General features: G+C 43.3%; 1 protein-coding gene across 6 annotated transcripts in view; it reads right to left on the reverse strand.

Moving 5' to 3' along the window:
- The window catches only part of ZNF143 (zinc finger protein 143), a 33,677-nt gene extending 11,653 nt beyond the window's left edge, over positions 1-22,024 (reverse strand). The window contains exons 1-9 of one of the 6 annotated variants that reach the window (XM_048948641.1): positions 21,943-22,003; positions 12,898-13,002; positions 10,559-10,677; positions 9,697-9,789; positions 9,093-9,176; positions 8,812-8,892; positions 7,577-7,773; positions 4,801-4,875; positions 693-812 (exon numbers count right to left, since the gene is read on the reverse strand). In XM_048948641.1, coding sequence (XP_048804598.1) covers positions 693-812; positions 4,801-4,875; positions 7,577-7,773; positions 8,812-8,892; positions 9,093-9,176; positions 9,697-9,789; positions 10,559-10,677; positions 12,898-12,938 — 810 coding nt within the window. In that variant the 5' untranslated portion in view covers positions 12,939-13,002; positions 21,943-22,003. Of the gene's footprint in view, positions 1-692; positions 813-4,800; positions 4,876-7,576; positions 7,774-8,811; positions 8,893-9,092; positions 9,177-9,696; positions 9,790-10,558; positions 10,678-10,968; positions 11,462-12,897; positions 13,003-13,189; positions 21,501-21,942 lie in introns of those variants that run through there. The other 5 variants (XM_048948640.1, XM_048948639.1, XM_048948637.1 and 2 more) reach the window with 5 other exon arrangements.
- Between the last annotated feature and the right edge of the window lie 620 nt (positions 22,025-22,644).

Below are 22,644 nucleotides of genomic sequence, written 5' to 3' on the forward strand. Positions count from 1 at the left end.
GCACTGAAAGGAGCTTAGCTCATCCCCAGGTGATCACCTGTATTCCACATCTAAACTGGAATACAGCTCTACAGTACTTTATTTACTAAATGAAAATAAAAAAATTAAAAAAAGAACAACTAAAAGGGAACCAAGAAGTTGCTATGTGCTAAGATGTTCCATCTCTTCACTTTGCATTTTCAACTGTTTTGAAGATTTAGACTTATGATGATAAAATCTTTCACAACTCAGAATTCTCACATAATCATGCATTCACGTACATTAGTGAATTCTGGATTTCAGAATTTCTGTGATACTACTGATAGAAATTATCTCAACAAGATTTCTTACATGCTGGAAATATATGGGTCAACCATGACACCGTGTTTGCATCTACACCAATCTGACTACGACGTAAGCATCATTTGGAGTCAACGTTTTAGTGCACATTTTATGTAACATTAACAGACTGAGAGTATATTTTGTTAGTCAGTAACTGCACTCTATTAGACTATTAGACTGCAGTTTTTGCTTTCTAAGAAAAATCAGCTGAACATCTGGCACAACTGATTATTTTAGACCAATCAAATAAACAATTGACAAAACAGCACATTGCAGTTAATTTCCATCACTTGAAAGTGCACAATTTGTCCAAAAAAAAAAATAATAAATCATGCCTGCAAACTAACAATGCTTGTTTTACATTTCATCACCTTAAGATGGTGAGCTGTTGTGTACAGCTTTCCACAGCCATCATAATCACAGCGAAATGCTTTCTCTCCACTCTGCTGAGACTTTGCAGCCACTCTTGTTCCATGTCCCTGCAAGACAATCTGAAGTTGAAAAAAGAAAAAAAAAGATTAAAAAAATACAGTGGATCAAGAAAGTCACACGCTATTGTGCAGTCAAAGCTGACTCTAACAGGTTTCCTTTCATCTCTCTTTGCTACGCAAGGTATTTCACAGCACTCAGTAAATGAAATTAAAAGCGTGAGTTTTACTTAGAGCTAGAACATTTAAATGAATGCATTAATTAGCCAAATAACAAAGACTAAATAATCTGAAAAATAAGTGAAGCAGTAAGATGAGTGCTAGAAAGAATAGGCTTAGATTACACGTCTAAAGCACTGGCTCTGCTCCTAAGGGAGGTTAGCTATAAATCAGACCACCTTCAAAGATAAGTTCACACAGAGGCCAACCAATAATTAAATGCAGTTATATAATAAGCATTTTCTAAAAATGAAGGAAAACATTTTGTATTTTGTCAGTGATGCATGTATTTTGATCAAACTAATGGGTGCAACTGCATCTAGGCTCATGACACAACAGGAAAATATACAGAATAATTTCATGATACAGCTTAGATCCCTATCAAAGGCTTTTTTGTACACTAATAATCAAGGAACGTTCTTACAGACTGAAAAAAGAGGCAGAAGACCAAAGGTAAACATGTTGATACAACTGTATACAAAGTAACTGAGACTTTTACAAGTCTATCTTTCTTTCAAACTACTTCCTTTTTCTCCATAATTCAATTCCATTCGATGTTGTCAAAGAACAAGCCACAGCATCAGTGGGATGGAACAGCTTAATACAACCTCTCTTCTCAAAGCAGAATCAGCTGCAGCAAGTTGCTCATGGCAATATCCAGCTGAGCTCCGAGTATCTCTAGGGATGGAGACACCACAACCTGCACAACCTATGCCAGCATCCAGTCATCCTCAGAAGTTTTTTTTCCCCTCAAGTTTAAATGAAACTTCCTGTATTTCAGTTTATGCAGATTTCCCCTTATCCTGCCACTGTGCACACTATGAGCCATGCTCTGTCATCTTTATATGCCCATATCGGGTATTTATACTTATTGGTAGAATTTCCCCTGGCCTTCTCTGCTGGAAGCTGAATAGCTGCAGCTCTCTCAGCCTCTCCTTGTCTGTCAGACTCCAAGCCTTTAATCATCTTCACAGTCCTTCACTAGACTTACTCCAGTATGTCCACGCCTTCCTGAGAGCTGAGAACTGGACCAAGCATTCCCAACGCGTATCACCAGCACTGCGTCTAAGGCAAAGATCACCTCTCTTGATCTGCTGACATGTGGCCTTTTTTACCACAGGCACATTGCTGGTTCACAGTCAGCTTTGTTCACCAGGATCCCCAGGTCCTTTTCCGCAGAACTGATTTCCAGCCAGTTGCTCTCCAGTTTCTACCAGTGCACTGGTTATACTTCCCAGGTTCATGACCTTCCACTTCTTTTTATTAAACTTTCTGAGGTTCCTGCTGGCTCATCTGAGTAATAAACAACATCAGCTGTTCTAACAACTACAAAGGTTGTTACTTTGTCATAAAAGGTGGTGGGGTTGGTCAGGCATTATTTCTCCTTTCTACATCCACACTGACTATTCCCAACTGCTAACATGTCTGAAAATGGCTTGTAAGATCATCTGTTCACCTAATTGCTAAGGACTCAGGTGAGGCCAACAGATCTGTACATCTCCAGATCCTCCTTCTCACACTTCTTGAAACAGGAATGACATTTGCTTTCTTCCAGTCCTCAAAAACTTCCCCTGAACACTGTGGCCCTTCAAAGAAAATCGAGAGTGGCTTTGCGATGACATTACCAAGCTCTATCAGCACTTACACGCTTACACCCATTAGGTCCAGCAGATGTGTGCATATGCCCCATTTATTCAAATATTCCCTAATTCAATCTTTCTTTCAGTGAACTGGTGTCCTCCAATTAAGTAGACGAAAACTCAGAAACTCTTTATTTTGCAGGTAACCACCAATGCATCCTAACTTAGCTCAGACAGTTACCTTTGTTCTTCTGTGTTACCTAAGATCTCAGGTAAGATTTTTATATCACATACACAGCAGTCATATGATTCTGATTTTCATTTGAACAGATGGGTATGACAGATGTGAAAAAAAATAAAGCACAACATCCTTTAGGTCACACAAAGGCTTTTGTTCTCATCTGTACAAATCACAAACAGGTTTTTATGCTTTATTTTTTTCTTTGGTGAAAACCTTAACCATACACAAATGGTCTGGATGACTGCTCAGCAGCAGAACATCTGTTCAGTCCTTGAGTTACTTTGATCTTTTTAGGAAGAATTTATAAATACACACTTATTTAATGAAATAGTTTCAAATTTAGATAAAGTATCTTAAGTAATACATTATTTCTAAAAGAGTTACAAGTAGGTACTTAATCACACCAAGAAATAATCACTGAAAACACTTTAAGAAACAACCAATAGCTCTGTGACCCTCACTTCAATGCTCGGCCAAATGAAGTCACCTTACTGGGGAGGTGTCAGAATTTGAGCCTTACTACCTGTTGAAACATCAGATCTTTTTTGGCCATTTGTTTGGAACACATAATGCTCCATAAGATCAGCACACTTCCATACAGCCATATGTGTTGCCATATGAAGTGCAAGATAAAGAACCTTCAGATTCACTTTTTTTTGGGCTTGAGGCCGAAATCAACGTGTAACTGGATATTGGTAACAGCTTGTTTTGCTTAATAGGTTTTTATTTCTAGTTAAAGTCAAACAAAATCTGATTCTATTCTTCCTTGAATTTTGCATTTTGATAGAGTTGTATTCCTGTTCCATGCTAGAACAGTACAAAACTCCAGAAGTTCTTTATTTATATTTATGGAATGCATTTTAATACTATTGATAACTTGTAAATTAGCTCTTCTGTCCTTTCACAAGCATGCCATTCAGACAGCTGTAGACTGTCACTGGTTTTAAATATTGTGGGACCTAAAAAAAATTAAGATGACAGGATTTTGAGGTCATTGTCAGAGGTGAAAGACATTGAGATTTTGGAAAGGGTCCAGAGGAGGGCGACTAAGATGATCAGGGGGCTGGAGCACCTCCCCTATGAGGACAGGCTGAGGGAGTTGGGCTTGTTCAGCCTGGAGAAGAGAAGGCTGCGGGGTCACCTCATTGCAGCCTATCAATACCTGAAGGGAACCTACACCCAGGAGGGGAGTAAACTCTTCAAAAGGGCTGACAATAGCAGGACTGGGGGAAATGGATCCAAGTTGAAGGAGGGAAGATTTAGGTTGGATGTTAGGGGGAAGTTCTTTACTAGGAGAGTGGTTAGGCCCTGGAACGGGCTGCCCAGGCAGGTTGTGGATGCCCCGTCCTTGGACGTGTTTAAGGCCAGGTTGGACGGGGTCCTGGGCAACCTGATCTGAATGTGTATGTTTGGTGGCCCTGCTAGGCAGGGGGGTTGGAACTACATGATCCTTGGGGTCCCTTCCAACCCGGGTGATTCTGTGATTCTGTGTGTGATTCTGTGAGCCTCTGTAGTTCCCTCTTTCACAGGTAATGTAACATATTTTACCTCAGAAGATATTTTTCCATCCTCATCTACTTCATCACCTCTGAAATTAAACAAAAAGGAAGAACACTGATTCTTTGATGACCAAATCTTTCTCAGTGCAATGACTTGGCCATTTCTGAACCTGTCATGTGAGCATGTGAGGGCATAAGGTTTTATTATTAGCTTTTGCTCTTGTTCCTAATTAGGATTTTACAGATTTCTGGTTAAAGTAAAAAAGGCTTGAGACTTCATAATTTTTACCTGTACTTTCCATTACTCTTAGAACTTTTGAGTTAATACCTTCACCTCAGTAAGTTTTTATACTTCTATGTAATAACAAGAAAAAGAACTGGAAATATTTGTCTGCTTCTTTAGGGTTCACTTGAAGCAGCGTCTTCTACAGACTAGTTGGTTAGACAGTCAGACTATGCACAGAGAAGACTGAACAAACATGCACACATTTATTTTGCATTGTGCTACATACCTGCATTTTTTTTTCTTGTTCATTTTCGCCTATCATTCCCGTGCTACTGACACTGTCATTTCCATCAATAGACACCTGAAAAATGAGGTTGATATGGGAAAAACAGAAGTTATTTTTATTCATCGGAAAGGCAGATTTACAGACAGTTCCTGGGGGCTTATTCTTTCTTAGCTCTCTAGCTCCCTCTTGAAAGCTCGTTATCCTACAAGACAGTAGTTTACATGAAAATCCCTCTTGTAGCACCTGCATTACACAACAGGTAAGGCAAGCATCTCAAGACTGTCTTAAAATGACACCAAAAAGACTGCAAGAACTGAATGTGCTAGATGAAAACTCAAAGGAAAGTATATTAAATTATTAAAAATTGATAACAGAGTTCTCAGAGAAAAAAAAACTCAGCTCCTTTAGAATCAAAGTACCTAGACAATGTGTCACTTCTTAATTCAAAATAGTAAAATTACAAAAGGTAAGAGAGGACTTGTGTATCTTGGGTACTGCTCTTAAGGTTCATTTTTAAATACCATTTATAGGAAGAGAAATCTCTGCTTTTCAAGGGACATAGAATATTTGAAATGATTACTTAATATGCTCTCAAATGCATTAACTCAGAACAGTGGTCACTGTAGTAAAAAACACTAATTTGAAATATACTTTGTAAGTTTTCCTCTTCAGTAGTTGCCTCTGTGTTGAGCACTCACATTCACAATACCCTCTTACATTCAAGGCTGAGATTGGTGCCCCTAAATCCAGCCACAATTCCTATCTGCAATTCCACTACACATCCCCTGACTTTATGCAGACTGAGAGCAATAATCTATTTTTTCCTGGTTGCTTTGAGAGGAAGGTGGCATTGACTAAGTCTAAAATTAAGAGGACTCCAATTAGCCTTTACATGCACTCTGCAAGACATGTTGACTATGCCTAAAAGAGAAGTAAGAGACGATGAAAAATGAATATCCTCCACCAAATCCAGTGAGCTTCTCTGCGGTCTTCTTTTAGTGATACATTTCCAGAAATATTCTCCCAGCCTCCAAGCAATTTGTGGCTTAGGAACTTCCTGAACTAGAAATCACATGTTCCTACCTAACAGCCCCAGATACATTTCTCTTCCATGAATTTTCTAATTACCCTTTGAATCTAGGGACATAATTAGTATGAGCAACATTCTACAAGCAGTACCATGGCTTAACTTTATGCTGTTTGAAAAATATCCTTCCCTTGTTGTCACTGAACCCGAGACCTGAGAGTTTTCTCTGATGCTTCCCAGTTCTTACACTGGTAAAGACAACGACAAGACACTACTCTGTGCCACTTAAAATCATGTAAAATTCTCTCATATCCTTACCTCATACATTTCATTTGTTTGGTCATCATTGCTGCCCCTTTCTGTACTTTTTTTAATGTCCTAAGCCATCTGCTAGTAAAAGTATACATTGCCTTATTATGAAGTCTACATGGACATGGAGCAGAATCCTAAAACTGCATTTCTCCTTTTAAGAGAAAAACAGGGGTGTAACATGCAGCTCTTACTTGCTTTTGCACATAATGCAGTTTCAGTACTTGGAAATTCACTTTTCCTGATTTTCCTTGAAAGTTCTAGCAGTACGTCTCAGGATAAGGCTGAGATGAAAGCTTTAAGAAAACAAGCAGGGTTTTTCCTAGCTATACACAAGTATACTTCAGAATACTAATTCACATTACAAAACTCGAAAACACATGTTGAGATGAATAGGAGGAAAAAAGCAAATACATTTGCTTCTTCTCCACAAAACAGAAAGGTACTTTTATAACAAATTAGTATTAACATAGCTCCTTATTAAAAAGGACAAAGTTCCAACTGATATAAACCTAGATGAAATAACAGCTAGGCAATGCATAAAAGCTTGTTGCTACAGCACAGCTAGCCTTGAATTACCTTTTTACATAATGAAAGTTTAAGGCACAGCTAAATGTAACACAGTCTGATGGGCTTTCTTACGTTTTCTTCAATTACAGCACACAAACATAATGGAAAGAATGGGGTATGTGCCATTTAATCACCCTAAGTGGCCTTCTCCCAAAATATGACTATTCCCTGTAACACCTGAGAACAAATCATAAAATTAATTCAACTATTTCCAAACCAATACAAGCACTGACAGCAGTCATCTAGAAATCAGGACACTCGGAAACCATTAAGTCGTGAAAGTTGCACTGTTTGCTGTATATTTAGACCACACTTCACAGAAGTCCTTTGAAGTGGAGAACGTGAATTTTTAGCCTCACATCACATTTTTGTCATTAAAAGCATGGATCAGAGAAGCTTTCTCCAAATTCATCAGCTGCCTAATTGTGTTTTTTTACACTTTATTATCATGTAATATCCTTATTGAAGATAACAGGCCCTATTCTTTTCAATGCAAGAAAAAAAAATCAGCAGTGGTCTCCTGTTAAGAATAATTTAACTTTGTCCTTCTTTCCAAACTACTTCTGAAGAGGCTCCACTCTAATCTTTTGTGTTTTACAGAAAATAGTTATTTACTTGTCCAAATCACTACGCACATCAGCTTGATTCCACATCATTTTGGTGTTCCATTTCTTGTCTTTATGCAAGAGCACACACTGGAGCCACCCATAACAGTGAGGCACTGTTGTGGCAATCTGGTGTTCTCTCTTAAAAGAGTCTGAAGACTCTCTTTATCATTTTATTTCTTAGCTCACAGTGGGCTTTTGCTGTCAAGCATCATGTGATATGACATTAAAACATTACAGACAGATGAACTGTTGTTCAGCATACCTTAGCTGCATATTGCTCCAAAGCAGTGATGGTATCTGGGTCAATGGCAGCATCTCCCGTGTGAAGACCAGCCACTGTGCCATCAGCTTGAATGGCTAAAATGGTATCTGACTGTGGCATCTGCACTGCGTGGTGAATGTAGGCAGTAGTGCCATCCTCCAGCTGCACTGCTTGTAACGCACTCTGATCATAACTGTCTGAGAAATAATATTACGACGTGTTACAAATGAAAAGGAATAGCAATGGCTGTAGGTAACACAAGAAACTGCTGCTGCTTAGGAAACGTCTCCAAAAACCGTATATGTGTCTGATATTTATGAGAAATATACCCAATTACAATACTACTATGAATAGCAGATTAACTTTTTTTCAAGACAACACCATCTACATCTTCTGCACACCTGCAGAAGTGCAAAACCAATTCTAGTCTATTCAATTGTGATCTAGCTTTACTAACAAGGGAAATCACGACCACAAATATTCTTCCAACTCATTATCCACTCATAATAAAATGAGAACATAGGAAACACATACATCTGATTTTAGAATGTATGGATCTGACCCTGATACCAGAATCACCCGTAAAAATAGATGCAAAATAAACTCTGGATGGTGTTGCTGGCAGTGGAATGTAATTTTTGTCACATTAGCTTATTAAAATATCTAATGGTTCACTTTTTCAAAAGAAATAGGATTGTTCATAAGATGGGAATAATCAGCTTCTGCAGCAATCTAGGTTATAATTTAAAATGAATGTTTCCATTTTTGACCATCAGTCATCACACTTTCAGCCCTACTACTTAAAGACAATATCCCCAAGAGATGTTCTTTGAAATGTATGTCATGTCTCTACATTCTTTAGTTTAAGTGGGATTGATTGATTCATTCTTAACTGCTTTCTCTTCTTAATTCTACATACAAGTATGGCTGAAATCTGTATGATAGCTTGCTTGCTCTACTGACGTGGCATTTACTTACTTTATTGATATCCATGGCTTCAAAAATAAATACACAGCTGGTGATTTTTAAATTCTGTTTATAACTGCTCTATGATGTCCTAACACAGAACTGAATCAGACTCATTTCAGTAATTCCTAGATGCCACTAAGCAGAATTAAGAAATAAACTACAATGGGAATCACGCTGAATTACGTAATTGTCTGAATACAGTATCGTGTTTTGTACTGCTGTTCTGTTCAACTGAAATACTAAACCATTATTCAAAAGCCATTTACCTTTGGAGGTGTGATGAATGAATGCTGTAGTTCCATCCTCCAGCTGAACTGCTTGTCCATCTTCCAAACGCAAGCTGTCCCCTGTTGAGAAGAAAGAATTACAGTGCTTTGACAAGAGGTTGAAAAATGCATTAGTTAGAAAAATTTTCTCTTCAAGATTCTTTGCAAAACAATAAGAAATCAAGTTTTTTTTAACTGATTACTGATTAGTTAATAGCAGCATCTATCAGTAATAAAATACTTCAAAATATATTTATATATATATATATAATTACACTTACTACTTTTAGTCATGGGTACATGTTGAACATAGGCTGCAGAACCATCTTCTAGTTGAATCACTTGGCCATCCATTAATTTACCATCTGAAATACACGGAGTACTTTTATAGAATCTAACAGTGTGACACAACCTACTTTAAACACACAGCACTTTGTGGATCAGACAGAATATCAGTACAATATCACAGACTTACACTGCTTGCTAAAGCTGAAGCATAGTAAGGGGCTAAGAAACAGTGGTTTTAAAATTCTAGGATAAAGAAGGCATGATGGTTGAAATAAATACACTCAATACAGAACACTAAATTTTATTACCTATCCAGAAGGCAGAACGTTGATATTTGGGTTTGAAGCATGAAGAGTATCTTGCTTCTGTGTCTGACTTATGTTCTGCATTTGATACCTGCGTCTTATTAGTACTGGAAATAAATATTTATCTGATATTATTACTGCAATACCCCAACTGGGAGTACAGCTTTGAAAACACTGAAGATTTTCCCCAGTTTTACTACCCAGAGGGGTTTACAACCCAGCATAGGAGAGGAATACAAATAAAGAGAGGAATACAATGTTGATACAAACCAACTTCCAGTCGTTTACCTACCTTTAGAATTGTGCTGTATGTATGCAGTGGAGCCATCAGCCAGCGTAACTGCTTGCAAACTTACACCTTCCATGTTTTCTAAGTTGTCACCATCTAGTAAAGCAAAAGGTTCATAGTCTCTATTACCAACATCAAACTTTAACAATCACCAGCTAAGCACCTCCCAAAATGATGACATCCCTTACAACCCAGTGATTTTAGAAATACTGGTAGGTTTTCTGGGTTTTCAACCTTGATGACATACTGTGGTCAGATGTTCAAGACCTCGCTCCATAAACAGGACAGCCTCAGTGCTGTTTGCTCTAACTAGAAAAGCTGTGTTATTGAATAAATGATTGCAAAGTTTAGGTTTTAGGGAAAATATTAATTAAGTAATGAGCTCCAACAGTGAAATAATGATATCTATTTGTATCAATAATTTTGTTTTGTACCCCATTACCTATATTAGTATATGCAAATCTATTTAGACTAAAATACTTAGGGAAAAGATTTTATCAGTGAAAATTGCACCAAAGCTGTCAGAAAATACCGTATTTAAACCAAATCACCAACCTATTTTAAAATTTAACTAGTTTAAAATGTGCTTTGGTGCATAATGAAGTCACAAAGTATAAAACAGTAAAACCACTGTGAGAATTAAGTCAGATTTTCAAGTATCTATTTTGATACGTTTATACTCCTATTATCTTAATTAAGAGATCACTCTCTTAATTAAATCAGTGAACTTCATTTCAGCTAACTAAGAATAATCTGCTGATTTGTGTTAGATTTTTCATTTAGAATATACTGCTTGAGTTCTAGAGTTTTATCTGACCTTCTAATAGGAAAGACACAATAATACACATTTCAACTCAGTGCTCACCTTGCACGGCTACAGCTTCTGTCAGACACAGAGTCACATGCTGGGCCTCCATTCCTCCTCCAGAAAATTCAGTCATTCCCTGAGAGTCTCGGTTTATCTGAGCTAGTAACATTGTCTGCCTACAAAGAAAGCATTCAAGGACATCAGTACAAAATCTAAATACTGAAGAACCAGAACTAGTTAAATACAATCCAAGATTAACTAGATTTCTATGCAACCGCTACAAACATTTTTTGCTACCTTCCACACACAGATATGCAGTGAATGAATGAGAGAGCTGTAAAATAATTCAATGGAAAAAAAGAAAAAAAAAAAAAAGAAGTTATTTGAAATAGTTAAGAGTTGTTATCTCAATTAATTAAGCTATTAAGAACTTCAGGCAGCAGTTAGTAAACTGAACTTGAACTAACATATCATCTTTATTCCAGCTGGGACAGAATTGTTATCTTCAGAGTGTATGATGCTGCCACTTGGCTCTAGGAGAAAAGCAATGTTGAGAAAACACCGAAGTTTATAGCTGCTGCTAAGCAGCGTCGTACAGAGCTGAGACCACTCACAGAGGAGGGCACAGGGAGCTGAGAGGGAACAGAATCAGGGTGGCTGACCTAAACTGTCCAAAGGGATATTCCATACCATATGACATCAAACAGAAGGAGTTCTGAAGGGGATGGGAGTTCATGTCTCTCTCTTTTGCTGCTCGGGAGCTAGCTGGGCATTGATCAGGAGGTTGTGAGCAATTGCTTCTGCACCATGTGTTATATGCACTCATATTTATATATAGCCATAACAATTATCCTTGTCTTTACCTTAGTAACCAGTTTTATCTCAACCCATAACTTCTACCTTTTTTTTTTTTTTCAACTCTCTCTCACACCCCATTGGGAAGGAGGGAATGAGCAAATGAATGTGTGGTGCTCAGCCACCAGCTGGGTTAAACCACAACTTATACAAAGAAAAGAATCACAGAATGGCCAGGTTTGGAAGGGACCTCAAGGATCATGAATCTCCAATCCCCTGCCACACGCAGGGCCACCAACCTCCCCATTTAATACTGGACCAGGCTGCCCAGGGCCCCATCCAGCCTGGCCTTGAACACCTCCAGGGACGGGGCATCCACAGCCTCTCTGGGCAGCCTGTTCCAGCACCTCACCACTCTTACTGTAAAGAACTTGTCAATGAAAAATGAAAAATATTGTGTCAATGATGGTACAAATAATGATGCCTTTTTGTCCCCAAAATTAAAATGAAGCTGACGATTCACTCATGGTCACCCATAACAACAGCAGGGCTTTCAGTCTATCAGCAACTCCAGCGCCAGCAAGAGGTTCAGGATCACACACTGGTGAAACACATACTTGATTAGCAAATCTGAATGGTCCAACAATTTAATTAAGCTTTCCAGGAAGATTTATATCTAACTACCTATAAGGATACATATCTAAATTAATAAATGATCTCACAGCAAAATGTGTTAATAACAAGATAGTGATTGCTAAGTGATGGGCACAACCCTGTAGATATTTCAGAGAACCAGCCATTCCTCTGGATACTAATTTTTCGCCCAGGCATTAAGAAAGTATTAAGGTATTAAGAAGTCTATTGAATCTGAAAGGATGCTACTAATTTTTAGTATTAGCAGATAAAGCAAATTCAAAACACTGCATCCTACTAACTTGGATCTTGGCTTTCACCTCAGAAAAAATGAGTCACATACAGAGAGGTGGATGACTGAAAAAGATCACATGAAATCGCAATGTAGGCTATACAGCATTAAAGCATTTTCTTTTTTTCACTAATGTATTTAGTGGAGTTCTTCTCACAGTAATTGGCAGTTAGATAATCTCAAAAAGAAGAGTATAGGTAAACGAGCAAGGCTCTTAATCTTATGGTTCTGTGACATGCTGTGTTGTAATTCAAGGTTGAGGAGAACAATCTAGGATTTCAAATTTACTTCTGATTCAATTTCTAAACAGTTATTTATTCTTCTACGCTATGAAAATCTGCCTTTGAATGAGCAAACTCATCAGTGGGCTCAAAAACCAAGGAGACACATTTACTAAGTTAAAACTAAGGAGCAGTGAAAGCAAAGTAGACCATTTAGGACTTATGCCTACAGGATGCCAGCAGTATTTATAAGCTTTGGCACACTGATTCAGTAGTCAAAGAGTATATCCAAGTCACATTTTCCAAATAGATCCAAGTGACTCTGGAACAGTTTCTATTTCCCAGCATGACAGCAGGAGCTGCTCTGCCATCTCCAATTTAGTGGCTTTAGACAAGCAGTTTTGCTCCCTGTTCCCCATTGATACCCCTCTCCTAAAACGGGGAGAGAATCTCACCTAGAAAGCACTTGGCTCATAAACCACAAATGGGAGACCATGCAAGAGCTACAGGACAAGGTTTAGCAAGCACAGAAGCAGCCCTTTCTTCAGTGTTCAAGGACCCTGCGGTGATTAAGAACAGAAAACCCACACAGTTAAAATAAAGAAACAAACTAGCCAAATAAATTTTAAAAAGTATTATCCCAGACTAGTTTGCTGGGACTGCTTCTCTGGAAGTACTGCCAGCTTGTGGCAAGTCTAATTAAGTAATCATGGTATTAGATGCAAGTGGGGAACAAAATTTATTTACCCTCTTAACTGCTAACAGTGTTCTGTATTGACAGCGCTTCCCGTTCACTCAATTCTCAGGACACCTTGTGGAAGTAGGCTGCAAATCATCCGGATTGTTTCATACAACAGAGAAGAAAGGCTACAGAGCCTCTTTGTGATGGTGTTCTGAAATCATTCTAGCAGGGACTGGACTTTGAAGGCCTCTCATTTGGGTTTTTCTATTGAGAATTCCCCCTCCTAGCATAGCATCTTTTCCTTAGCATACAATCTGCCTTCAAAATAGAAACAGGATCTCTCTCCAGAATTCATGCTGCTCTCTTAAATCTTGGGAAGCACAGAGGAAGCAAAGCCAAGCAAGAGCCTTAGCAGAACACATTGCTTGAAAGCTCAATGGCTATTTGGTAAGAAAAAAAAATAGATTTAATGCAGATAACCATGTTGCTGCTTTTCCTCAATTCTGACCCCTTTCAAAATGCCCCTTGCAATCGATCCTCCTCCCAACCCTCTGCTCTCCCACTAACTTACCTCAACTCCACCCCTTCTCCTCAAAGTACCAGTTTTCTTCTTCAGGTGGCCCTGTCACAGTGCCAAATTTCCAGCACACTTTTCTTCATCCCACCCTTGTCACCAAAATAACCCAAAATCTGTGCAGGGAGGAATACACTGCTCTCTCTAAAGGTCCCTTCTCACTCCCTAGCAGGGAAGACAAGCTAAGCGGACAGCACTAAGAGGCCTAAGGAAGAGCATGGGGAGGGAATAAAGGGAAATGAAAAGCTGGGTAGCACTGTAGAGAAATTGATTGGGATACCTCAGAGAATCTGTTGTACTGCTGACACAACATCACTACTTTCAGTTTCTCTGCTCAACTAGAATAGCCAACCACTGGGGCAGATTGACAAGAAAGGTTATGGACTGCTCCATCCATGCAGGTGCTGAAGATGATGCGACAGCCCTGGGCAACCTGCTTCAACAGACCCACCTGGAGCAGGGGCTGGAGCAGGTAACTTCTGCATCTAGAGCACTTCCAAGAGACACTGCTCTGAGTCTCTGGTTATCCAATCATTTTGGTACTGCATACTTCTAGAACAACATCAGCATGCTGTTGGTACATCACTCACCATGGAAATCTCACTTCCTATCATGTTTTTATCCATTCATGGCTTTTTTGTTTCTTTGGAAGCCAGTGTGCTTTCATCAAACTGAAGTCTCTTCCCTTATTTCAGCTCCTTTATTCACTCTGTTCCCTCTCCTTTCTGCTAACTGGCTTATATGATGGTCTCTTCCCAGCTTCCAGCAAATGTCTTTACCCTTCTTTCACTCCAATTCACACCAGCTTCTCCCCCTAAACTACCTCAAACTTCTGTCTGCCAGGAACTTGTCTGCAAGAACCTGGGAGAGAAAGACTTCCTTCATCAACTTCAAATCCCACACCTCTAGTTAAAAAGCAGTTGAAAGTGTCCATTTTTAGGAAAACACACCAGCCCTGGCCTGAAACCTCTGCAGTCACTAAACAAGATCCACGTTTCCCAGTTCATCTCAAAAGCTGTCCTACAGGAAGACAGGCATGCAGTCACAAGGTGCTCACTGAACTGAAAACATAGGGCTTGATTCTGTGAGCTGTTGCAGATCTTTACAGACTATGTGCAAGTTGTAGTTTTGAAAGGCACACATCAATGTATTTGGGAAGATTTTTTTAAAGGACTGTGATACACACTGCGTACCTGACATGACTGATCACCAGAATACTCCCATGGCATTCATGCAGAGAGGATCTTATCTTTCTAAGTTGGTTGAAATGCTACCCAGAGAAAAATCAGCCTGAGACAGAAAACAGCTGAAGCCTGAACCCCCTGCAATGAAAACAGGAGGAAGCAAAAGGCAGTCACACAAGAGAGGACAGTGAAACAAGTCTCACACCGTCAGGCACAGAGGGAAAGCAGCTTGTTCAGTGTATTGCTGATGAAAGCTGTACCAGAAATGTGAAACATGCCACCTACCAGGGTACACAAACAATAACTTTTATTAATTTAAAAAAATATATATATTTATATATATCTAACATTCTCCAAACAGGAAAAACCATTTATGATCTAACACACTAAGCTCTTAACACTCAGATACATGGAAGCAGGGGGGAGGATTTCTTATGAAGACCTCATGAAGGCCTCATGTTAGAGGGCTCCTATAACTAACACTGTGTTCCTTCCCCCACTAACATTCACATTACCAGATGTCTTCTTTTGGGTGCTGTCACCTGTTTTGCAGAAAAGATGACATGCTGAAAGAGAAGTTTTTATGTAAGCTCTATATGGCAGCTGAAAACAGGAGTCTGGGCTGAAAATCAGGAATGGAACAACTAGGAAACAGCAGGTGGGATGGAACTGAAAGAAAAGCGGGCACTGGCAGAGGGCATGGTGCCATGCGGCAGAAATTGGGTTTGGAGGAGTGGGAAGTCAGGCAGCCGAAGACAGCACAAGGAGACTGAGACCCTACGTTGCTGAGAACGTGGCAAATAACAGCTGGAAAACAAAAACTGGAATTTGGCATTGATAGAATTGTTGTAAGATTGTATTGTTGGATAAAGAAAAAACCTGCAGTGACAGCAGCAGAAACTCCTGAGAGAGAAAAAGAAAAAAGACTGATACTTAGGGCACCAGTAGCATGAAAGGGAATAAAGTTTTTAACAGAAGCCAAGGAGGAAAAGTTAGGGTTACAAAATGCAAGGAGAGAGAAGACAGAGTGAGCGGTGCCAGGTGAAAGAACCGTGAAAGACAGACAGGAAAAAGGCTGTTCCAGACATGAGGTAACCCTGTAATTGCTCACCCTTGCCACACAGACAGCACTGGGAAGTTTGAAATAGCATCCATCTATTTAATTTAAAAATAAACGTCACTTTTATTTTTAATACACTTCCAATGACGTGCAAAAGCACTGTAATTTTGCAAGGCTTATAAAAACAGCAGACGATAGCCAACCTGGAAAAGAGATGTGGCCAACAACACAGCCCTGTACCTGTTAATATCTCACTAAGGAATTTTAGGAAGCTGTGCTCCTGATTGATAAAACTGGATCCCAAGTTCAGTTCTGGCTGCAGTATATCATATCATAGAATGGCCTGGATTGAAGAGGACCACAATGATCATTGGGTTTCAACACCCCTGCTGTGTGCAGGGTCGCCAACCAGCAGACCAGGCTGCCCAGAGCCACATCCAGCTGGCCTTGAATGCCTCCAGGGATGGAGCATCCACAGCCTCCTTGGGCAACCTGTTCCAGTGTGTCACAACCCCCTGTGTGAAAAACTTCCTCCTCATATCTAACCTAAATCTCTCTTGTCTCAGTTTAAAACCATTTCCCCTTGTCCTATCACTATCCAATTAGAGCCCTTCAGAACTGATACAACTGTCAGTATCAGTACCATTTCCCCCAAGCAGTTTGATTAATAAGCAGTTTATGAAAAACCACAATTACTACCTACGATTAGCGTTCTGGTTTAGTGCACTTCAACTGATAATTACCAAGCACTGCAGCCTGACGGGTCTCAGGGCAAAAAGTGGTGGGTATGGATTGAAAAACAGAGCTGCCCAGAAACTTTGTTTGTTATGGGACTGAGGGTTAGATCAGCAGTTGCATGAAGGCATCAGACAGTGCTAGGGTCAGAAATACAGACGTGGCAAAATGAAGGCTCTCTCAAAGCTTCCTTCTGTTCCCAGCTGTACCTGAACGACAGTCCTTCTGTCATTACTGACATCTAGATCCTGTCCACGCTTTGATCAAACATTTCAAGAGATAAGACATGGATTTCTTTCTCCTTCAACAGCCTTTGCCTCTTTCAGCATTGTATTGTTGCATTACAATGTTGATTTCATACTACAATTGGTCAGCGTGGATTGGAAAAAAATATATAAAAATTGGATTTTAATAACATATGAGAGAAGCTCCTCGATGTCAGGCATTTCCCACTTTCTCGGTGCTTTGTTTTATCATCTTCCTTCCTGTATTTTTTCCTGTTCTCGCAAAGGCACCCAGGACATAATTAAGCAGCCATTTCCACATTAAATCAATCACTCACTGTATAGGATGGACACAAGACAGAAACAAAGACCAAAACCTCTGCAGAAGACACTGCTAACAGCTGGATTCAGCCAGACCGGCCATTATAGAGGTGTAAGGCACACAATTTAATAGCACACCACAGCAGTGTTTTCTTGATGGCAGGAAGCATTGCACACCCAGCTGAGAAGAAGCCAATCAATCTGGACAGCAGTGCCAAGCGCATGAGCACCGCGTCTGTGCGCAGCATGGCAGCACCACTAAGCCACAAAGACATGTGTCGCCCTGAGCAGGGGCTCGCAGTCCCATCCAAGGCTCCGCTTTACTCTTTTTGCAGTACTTCAGCCCTCTCCATCTTCCAGACATGCGCTGTCTCAGCTATAAGTGCTTGCTTCCTCTGCTGCCTGAATGTATTAGAGAAGAAATGACCGGTTAGGCAGCGTGGGGTCAGTCTTTCCATCAAGTGGCAGCTGTGGGACAAACAGCTCCCCCGCAGACAGCAGTGCAATGCTCCCACCTCCCTGGAGCGGCAGCACACCATGGCAGCTGTGCCGTGGGTAACCCCCAGTGACCTGCACGGCTGCAGGCTCTGCTTCAGACCAGAGTCAGTACCAAAGCAGCAAATTAGATGTCACTGACAGCACCGCCACACTGGGCAAATAATAACGTGCATGGTTAGAAACTGAGTTAGGCCTGGAGTCAGAGGAAAGCTCGTTGGTCACCGTCCACTCAAATCCTCCAAACCTGCTGAGGCTACCAGCAAAATCAGGAATTTTGACAAAATATGTGGACACGAGTTAATCAGTAACAACCGCAGATGACAAATTAGCTGTGGTTTCCATCAATGTTTGTATGGCAAGAACTCCCTCCAACTCCTCACTCCAACCTCAGAAGAAAACCTATGAGCATCTCTGTTGACAAAAGCCTGCATTTTCAGTTCAGAAAGAGCAGAATTTTCAGTTCCAGAAGAAAATCCATCTGTTGGGATCATTATCCACTTTATGGAGCTGGGTGTTTCCTTCAGTCTTTCAGGAGCCCTTGTGGCACAGGGACAGGTTACCTGCATCGCATTTCTCTATCAGGCTCACCTGTTTCCTTGTAGAACAGAAGAGAAAAACTGACCACCTGTTGGTGGGGAAAGAGCAGAAAGCATGCTTCTGCTTCTCTGCAGTGACATGACAATACAGGAAGAACAGTGGCAAGGAAAGGCAAACACAGGTTGGCTACGGTACACACATACATGTGTCAGAGGCAGCAGCTAAAAACAAGTGTGGGAAGCAGAAATCAGGGAGATGATCAAGGAAGAGGGCAAGAGTCAAAATGTTAAGAGCAAAAGAGTAACAAAATCATCAAACTAGAACACTAAAGGCCAGTTCTGCCTCTTAACTATTTGTAGTCTGTGCACTACACCTGACACTTAAAGAATTTCTCTGATTATCAGGAATGTGGCTTTTGATGTGTGTGAAAACTCACCCGCATTTAGCTGAGCCCTATCATTTGGAAAACAGTTTGACATGAGCCAACTGAAGAATCCTCAGAAACTCAGTGGCAGCGTTTCTTAAAGACTCCATCCACGTGGAACATGTTTTAACCCAAAACTCTAAGGTGACAGCTTACACGTGACAGCAAGGAATGATCAATATCCTGAACTCTAATGGAAGCCCAATGGCACTGTAAGGGGGAAAAAAAAACAAAGCTGTCTTCTTTTTAGCTTTATTTAAAACAAAAGCTCGTGTATTTTAAAAGGTCGTTACATTCAGTCTGTAACAACACTCCAAAGTTAGTAAACGCTAACATTTGCAGTCCAAAAGGACCTGGATGGGCTCAAGAAGCAGGCCTGTGAGAACCTAATGTGAGGTTTCAGAAGGCCAAGTGCAAGGTGACGCACTTGGGTCGAGGCAATCCTACATATGATTACAGACTGAGAGAAGAACTCCTTGAGAGCAGCCCTGCAGAGGAAGGACAAACAACTGGACATAATCCAGCTGCGTGCTCTTGGAGCACGGAAGGCTAATGGCATACTGGGCTGCATCAATTGGGGGGGGGGAGAGGAAAGAGGAGGGATTGTGAGGCCCTATCTGGAGTATTGTGCCCAAGCCTGGGGCCCCCAGCACAGGATGCAAAGCTGCTGGAGTGGGTTCAGAGGAGGGCCACAAAGATGGTCAATGGGCTGGAGCACCTCTCCCTTGAAAAAAAGTTGAGGGAGCTGGGCTTGTTCAGCCTGCAGAAGGCTCCAGGGAGACCACACTGCAGCCTTCCAGTACTTGATGGGAGCTTACAAGCAGGAGGGGGAGTGACTCTTTACACGGTCTGGTAGTGATAGGACAAAAGGAAACAGCATTAACTAAAAGAGGGGAGACTTAAATTAGACATTAGAAAGGAGGGCAATGAGACACTGGCACAGCTGCCCAGAGAATCTGAGGATGCTCCATCCCAGGAGGTGCTCCAGGCCATGCTGGATGTGGCGTTGGGCAGTCTGATCTAATGGGCGGCAGCCCCACCCGTGGTGGGGGGGTTAAACTAGATGATCTTTAAGGTCCCTGCAACCTAAGCTGTTCTATGATAAAGTGGACCTTAACTTGGACATGTTTGTTCATTTCAATAGGAACATCTACTTACAAAGGTGTAAAAAGCACACCAGGAAAGCTACTCATCTGAGAAGTACTCTCCCAAGCCAAAGCAGCAGTCCTGTTCTAACAGTGTCCATCAGCTCCCCACAGCGAGGATCTCACACCACACAGCTCTGTGGGTTTGGGTGGCCAAGAGATCAGCTCAAGGCAGGTGCTGCACTGCCCCCATTACGTGGGGTCACTGATTCACCACCCCATTCTTTTGCACACCAGTAAGTTCTTTAGGATGAGTCAGGACAAGGAGCTTTTTCAGGAAAGAACATAAGCTTGAGCAATACCTGTAATTAGCCATTCCAAATCCTCTAACACAGCTGATGTGCATTATGGAGGTACATTCCAACCCCCTTCAGTATTTGCTGACAAATGGAGCAAAAAATAAAATAAAATAAAATAGGCAGAGGGTCTGAAGGATCATTGCTGTTTTTGGATATCCTTCTCAGACACTTGCTGAACTCACTCTGGCCAAGCATCTATACAGATAAGTATAGATAAGTATATATTTTCACAATGTTTTAATGAAAGCTCAGCACAGATGGCACCCAGGAGGAGGCCATGACACTACAGGAGCTAGCAGAGGCCCTCAGCCTGGCCGTGCTGTGTGTGCAGGTGCGGAGCCAATGGTGGCAGCTCATGGCCTTGTAGCTCAGCTGGGAGACAGCACAGCAGCACCATCTGCACCCTGCCTGTGCTGCTGCCAATTCCACCCCCTGGGCAGCACAGTGCAGCGTGTGGGCCAGAGGCAGCCTGACCTGCTGAACCTGAGATGGTCCAGAGATAAACGCACATTTACAAAGCTAATTCTGGCACTCACTGCTGGGGAATATTTACTGCTATTATCTCCATCCGTCTCCTCTGCGAGAAGGGAGTCCCAGCACAATGCCCAAGCACAGACATTACCATGATGACAGAGGGTGAACTAAGTGATATTCTGGCTAAGGACACTTTCAGCCAGGCTGGGGCATTTGCTTTACTTGAGCCATACAGTGTAAGGCAGAACAATAATTCTGCAAGCAGGATACAGGGAATGAAACATTATTTCATTACTATAATGAAAATAGTTTATGTGAATTATGTAATCAGTTTGAAATACGTTTCTCAAAAACTATTTCAACGCTTATCCCACACGGCCCAATTAAGCTGCCATCTGTACCAACACAGCCTCACGCTGTTTGATGGCACATCCCCGACTTCCATCTTCCACAGCGATTCAGACGGGAAGCTCCCAGCCTACAAACACCGCGTTAAGGCCCAGCCCACGAAACACAAAGAGCAAAGCCACCGCAACGTGGTTCTGTTGCACTCCGTCATTTCAAAACTGTAGGGCAAGGGCACTTACGGAGGAAAAACGCACCGCGTTACGTGCGCGTGCTCTTACACAGGCGTGCCGTACAGGTAAGGACGCCCCTCTTCTCGGGCACCATCACCTGTAACGCGGCCAGCAGAGCCGGCACACGGGGCTGCGGGCCCCGGCGGGCGCACAGCAGCGGGGCAGGATGCCGAGAGCCGCCGTCCCGGGGAGCGGTACGGCTCGCGTGGGACGTGCCGCACGTAACCCATGGAGCGGCCCCGAGGCGGCGGGGAGGGCCGAGGCACGGCGCCGCGAGAATAAAGGCGCCGCGTTCAGCAACGCCGAAAGCTTCCCGAGCCCGCCGAGCCACGCTCGCGCACGGGGAGGCCCCGCTGCGAACGGCCCGGCCCCGGCCGGCGGCCCCCGCCCGTCACGCGGCGGCCAACGGCGCCCCGCGGGGGGGCGACCGGCGGGGCCGGACAGGGTCCCCCGGGGCTCGGGGTGCCGCCCGGGGCGGGGCGGGGGGCGGCGGGGCGGCGGCCGTGCCCGGGAAGGAGGCCCAGCGCACCCCGAGGCCGCGCTGCCGGCGGGAGGAGGGGGCCGCGCGGGCGGCGGCGGCGCGGCGGTCCGTTGGCGTCGCCCGGTGCCGCGCTGCCGCCTGCCCCGCTCTCTCGCTCGCTGCCCCTCGGCGCAGCCCGGCGCGCAGGGTGCGGCCCGGCCCGGCGGCCCGGCGCCGCAGCCCCAGCCGGAGATGGCGGTGGTTAGAATAAGGCACACTGGGTAAAAACACATTTATATACGAACCTCGCCGAGAAATTTTCCAACAATTCCTCCGTCCGACCACCATGCACCAGGACAGGAAACGGCCGCCTCAGCGCCGCCCCGAGCCGCGCGGGCGAGCTCTGCGCCCCGAGCTCCCGCCGCTCCCATTGGACGCGCGGCGCCGCGCGGCACCGCCTCCGCTCGCCATTGGTCGCCTCCAGGCCCCGCGCCGATGCCCATTGGCTAGGCGCCCGCGGCCCCGCCCCGCGGCTTCATGGCGGCTCGGTTATGCTGGGTTCGGGGCCGCCGCCGCCGCCATTTTGTACCGCGGGGAGCGAGGCGCTCGCGCGTCAGGAGGGGAGCGGGCGCCATTTCCTGCTCCGGGCAGTGGGCCCGGCGGCGGGGGACGCCGCTGGTGCCTCGGCGGGGGTGGAACAGAGCGCGGTGGGGAGGGGGCGGCCGCCCTCGGCAGCGCGAGGAGCTCTCCGCGGACGGGGCGCCGAGAGCAGGGCCGTCAGCAACGGCGGAGAGGGAAGGCCGGCTGCGGCCGGGCCTCGCGGCGACGGGCTCCCACCGCGGGCATGGACGCCGAGCGGAACCGAGCGCTCGGGGCTGGGCGGGGGGCCCGCGTGCCGCGGGGTCTGTGACAGCCGCCCCGGGTGCGCTGCGCTCCGCGTCCGCTTCAGCCCGGCTCCCGCGGCGGAAGGTGTTGTATAAGGCAGCCCTGAGGGATGCTCGTTCCGA

The sequence above is a fragment of the Lagopus muta genome, chromosome 6, assembly GCF_023343835.1.
Source record: "Lagopus muta isolate bLagMut1 chromosome 6, bLagMut1 primary, whole genome shotgun sequence".
In the NCBI taxonomy this organism is placed as follows: domain Eukaryota; kingdom Metazoa; phylum Chordata; class Aves; order Galliformes; family Phasianidae; genus Lagopus; species Lagopus muta.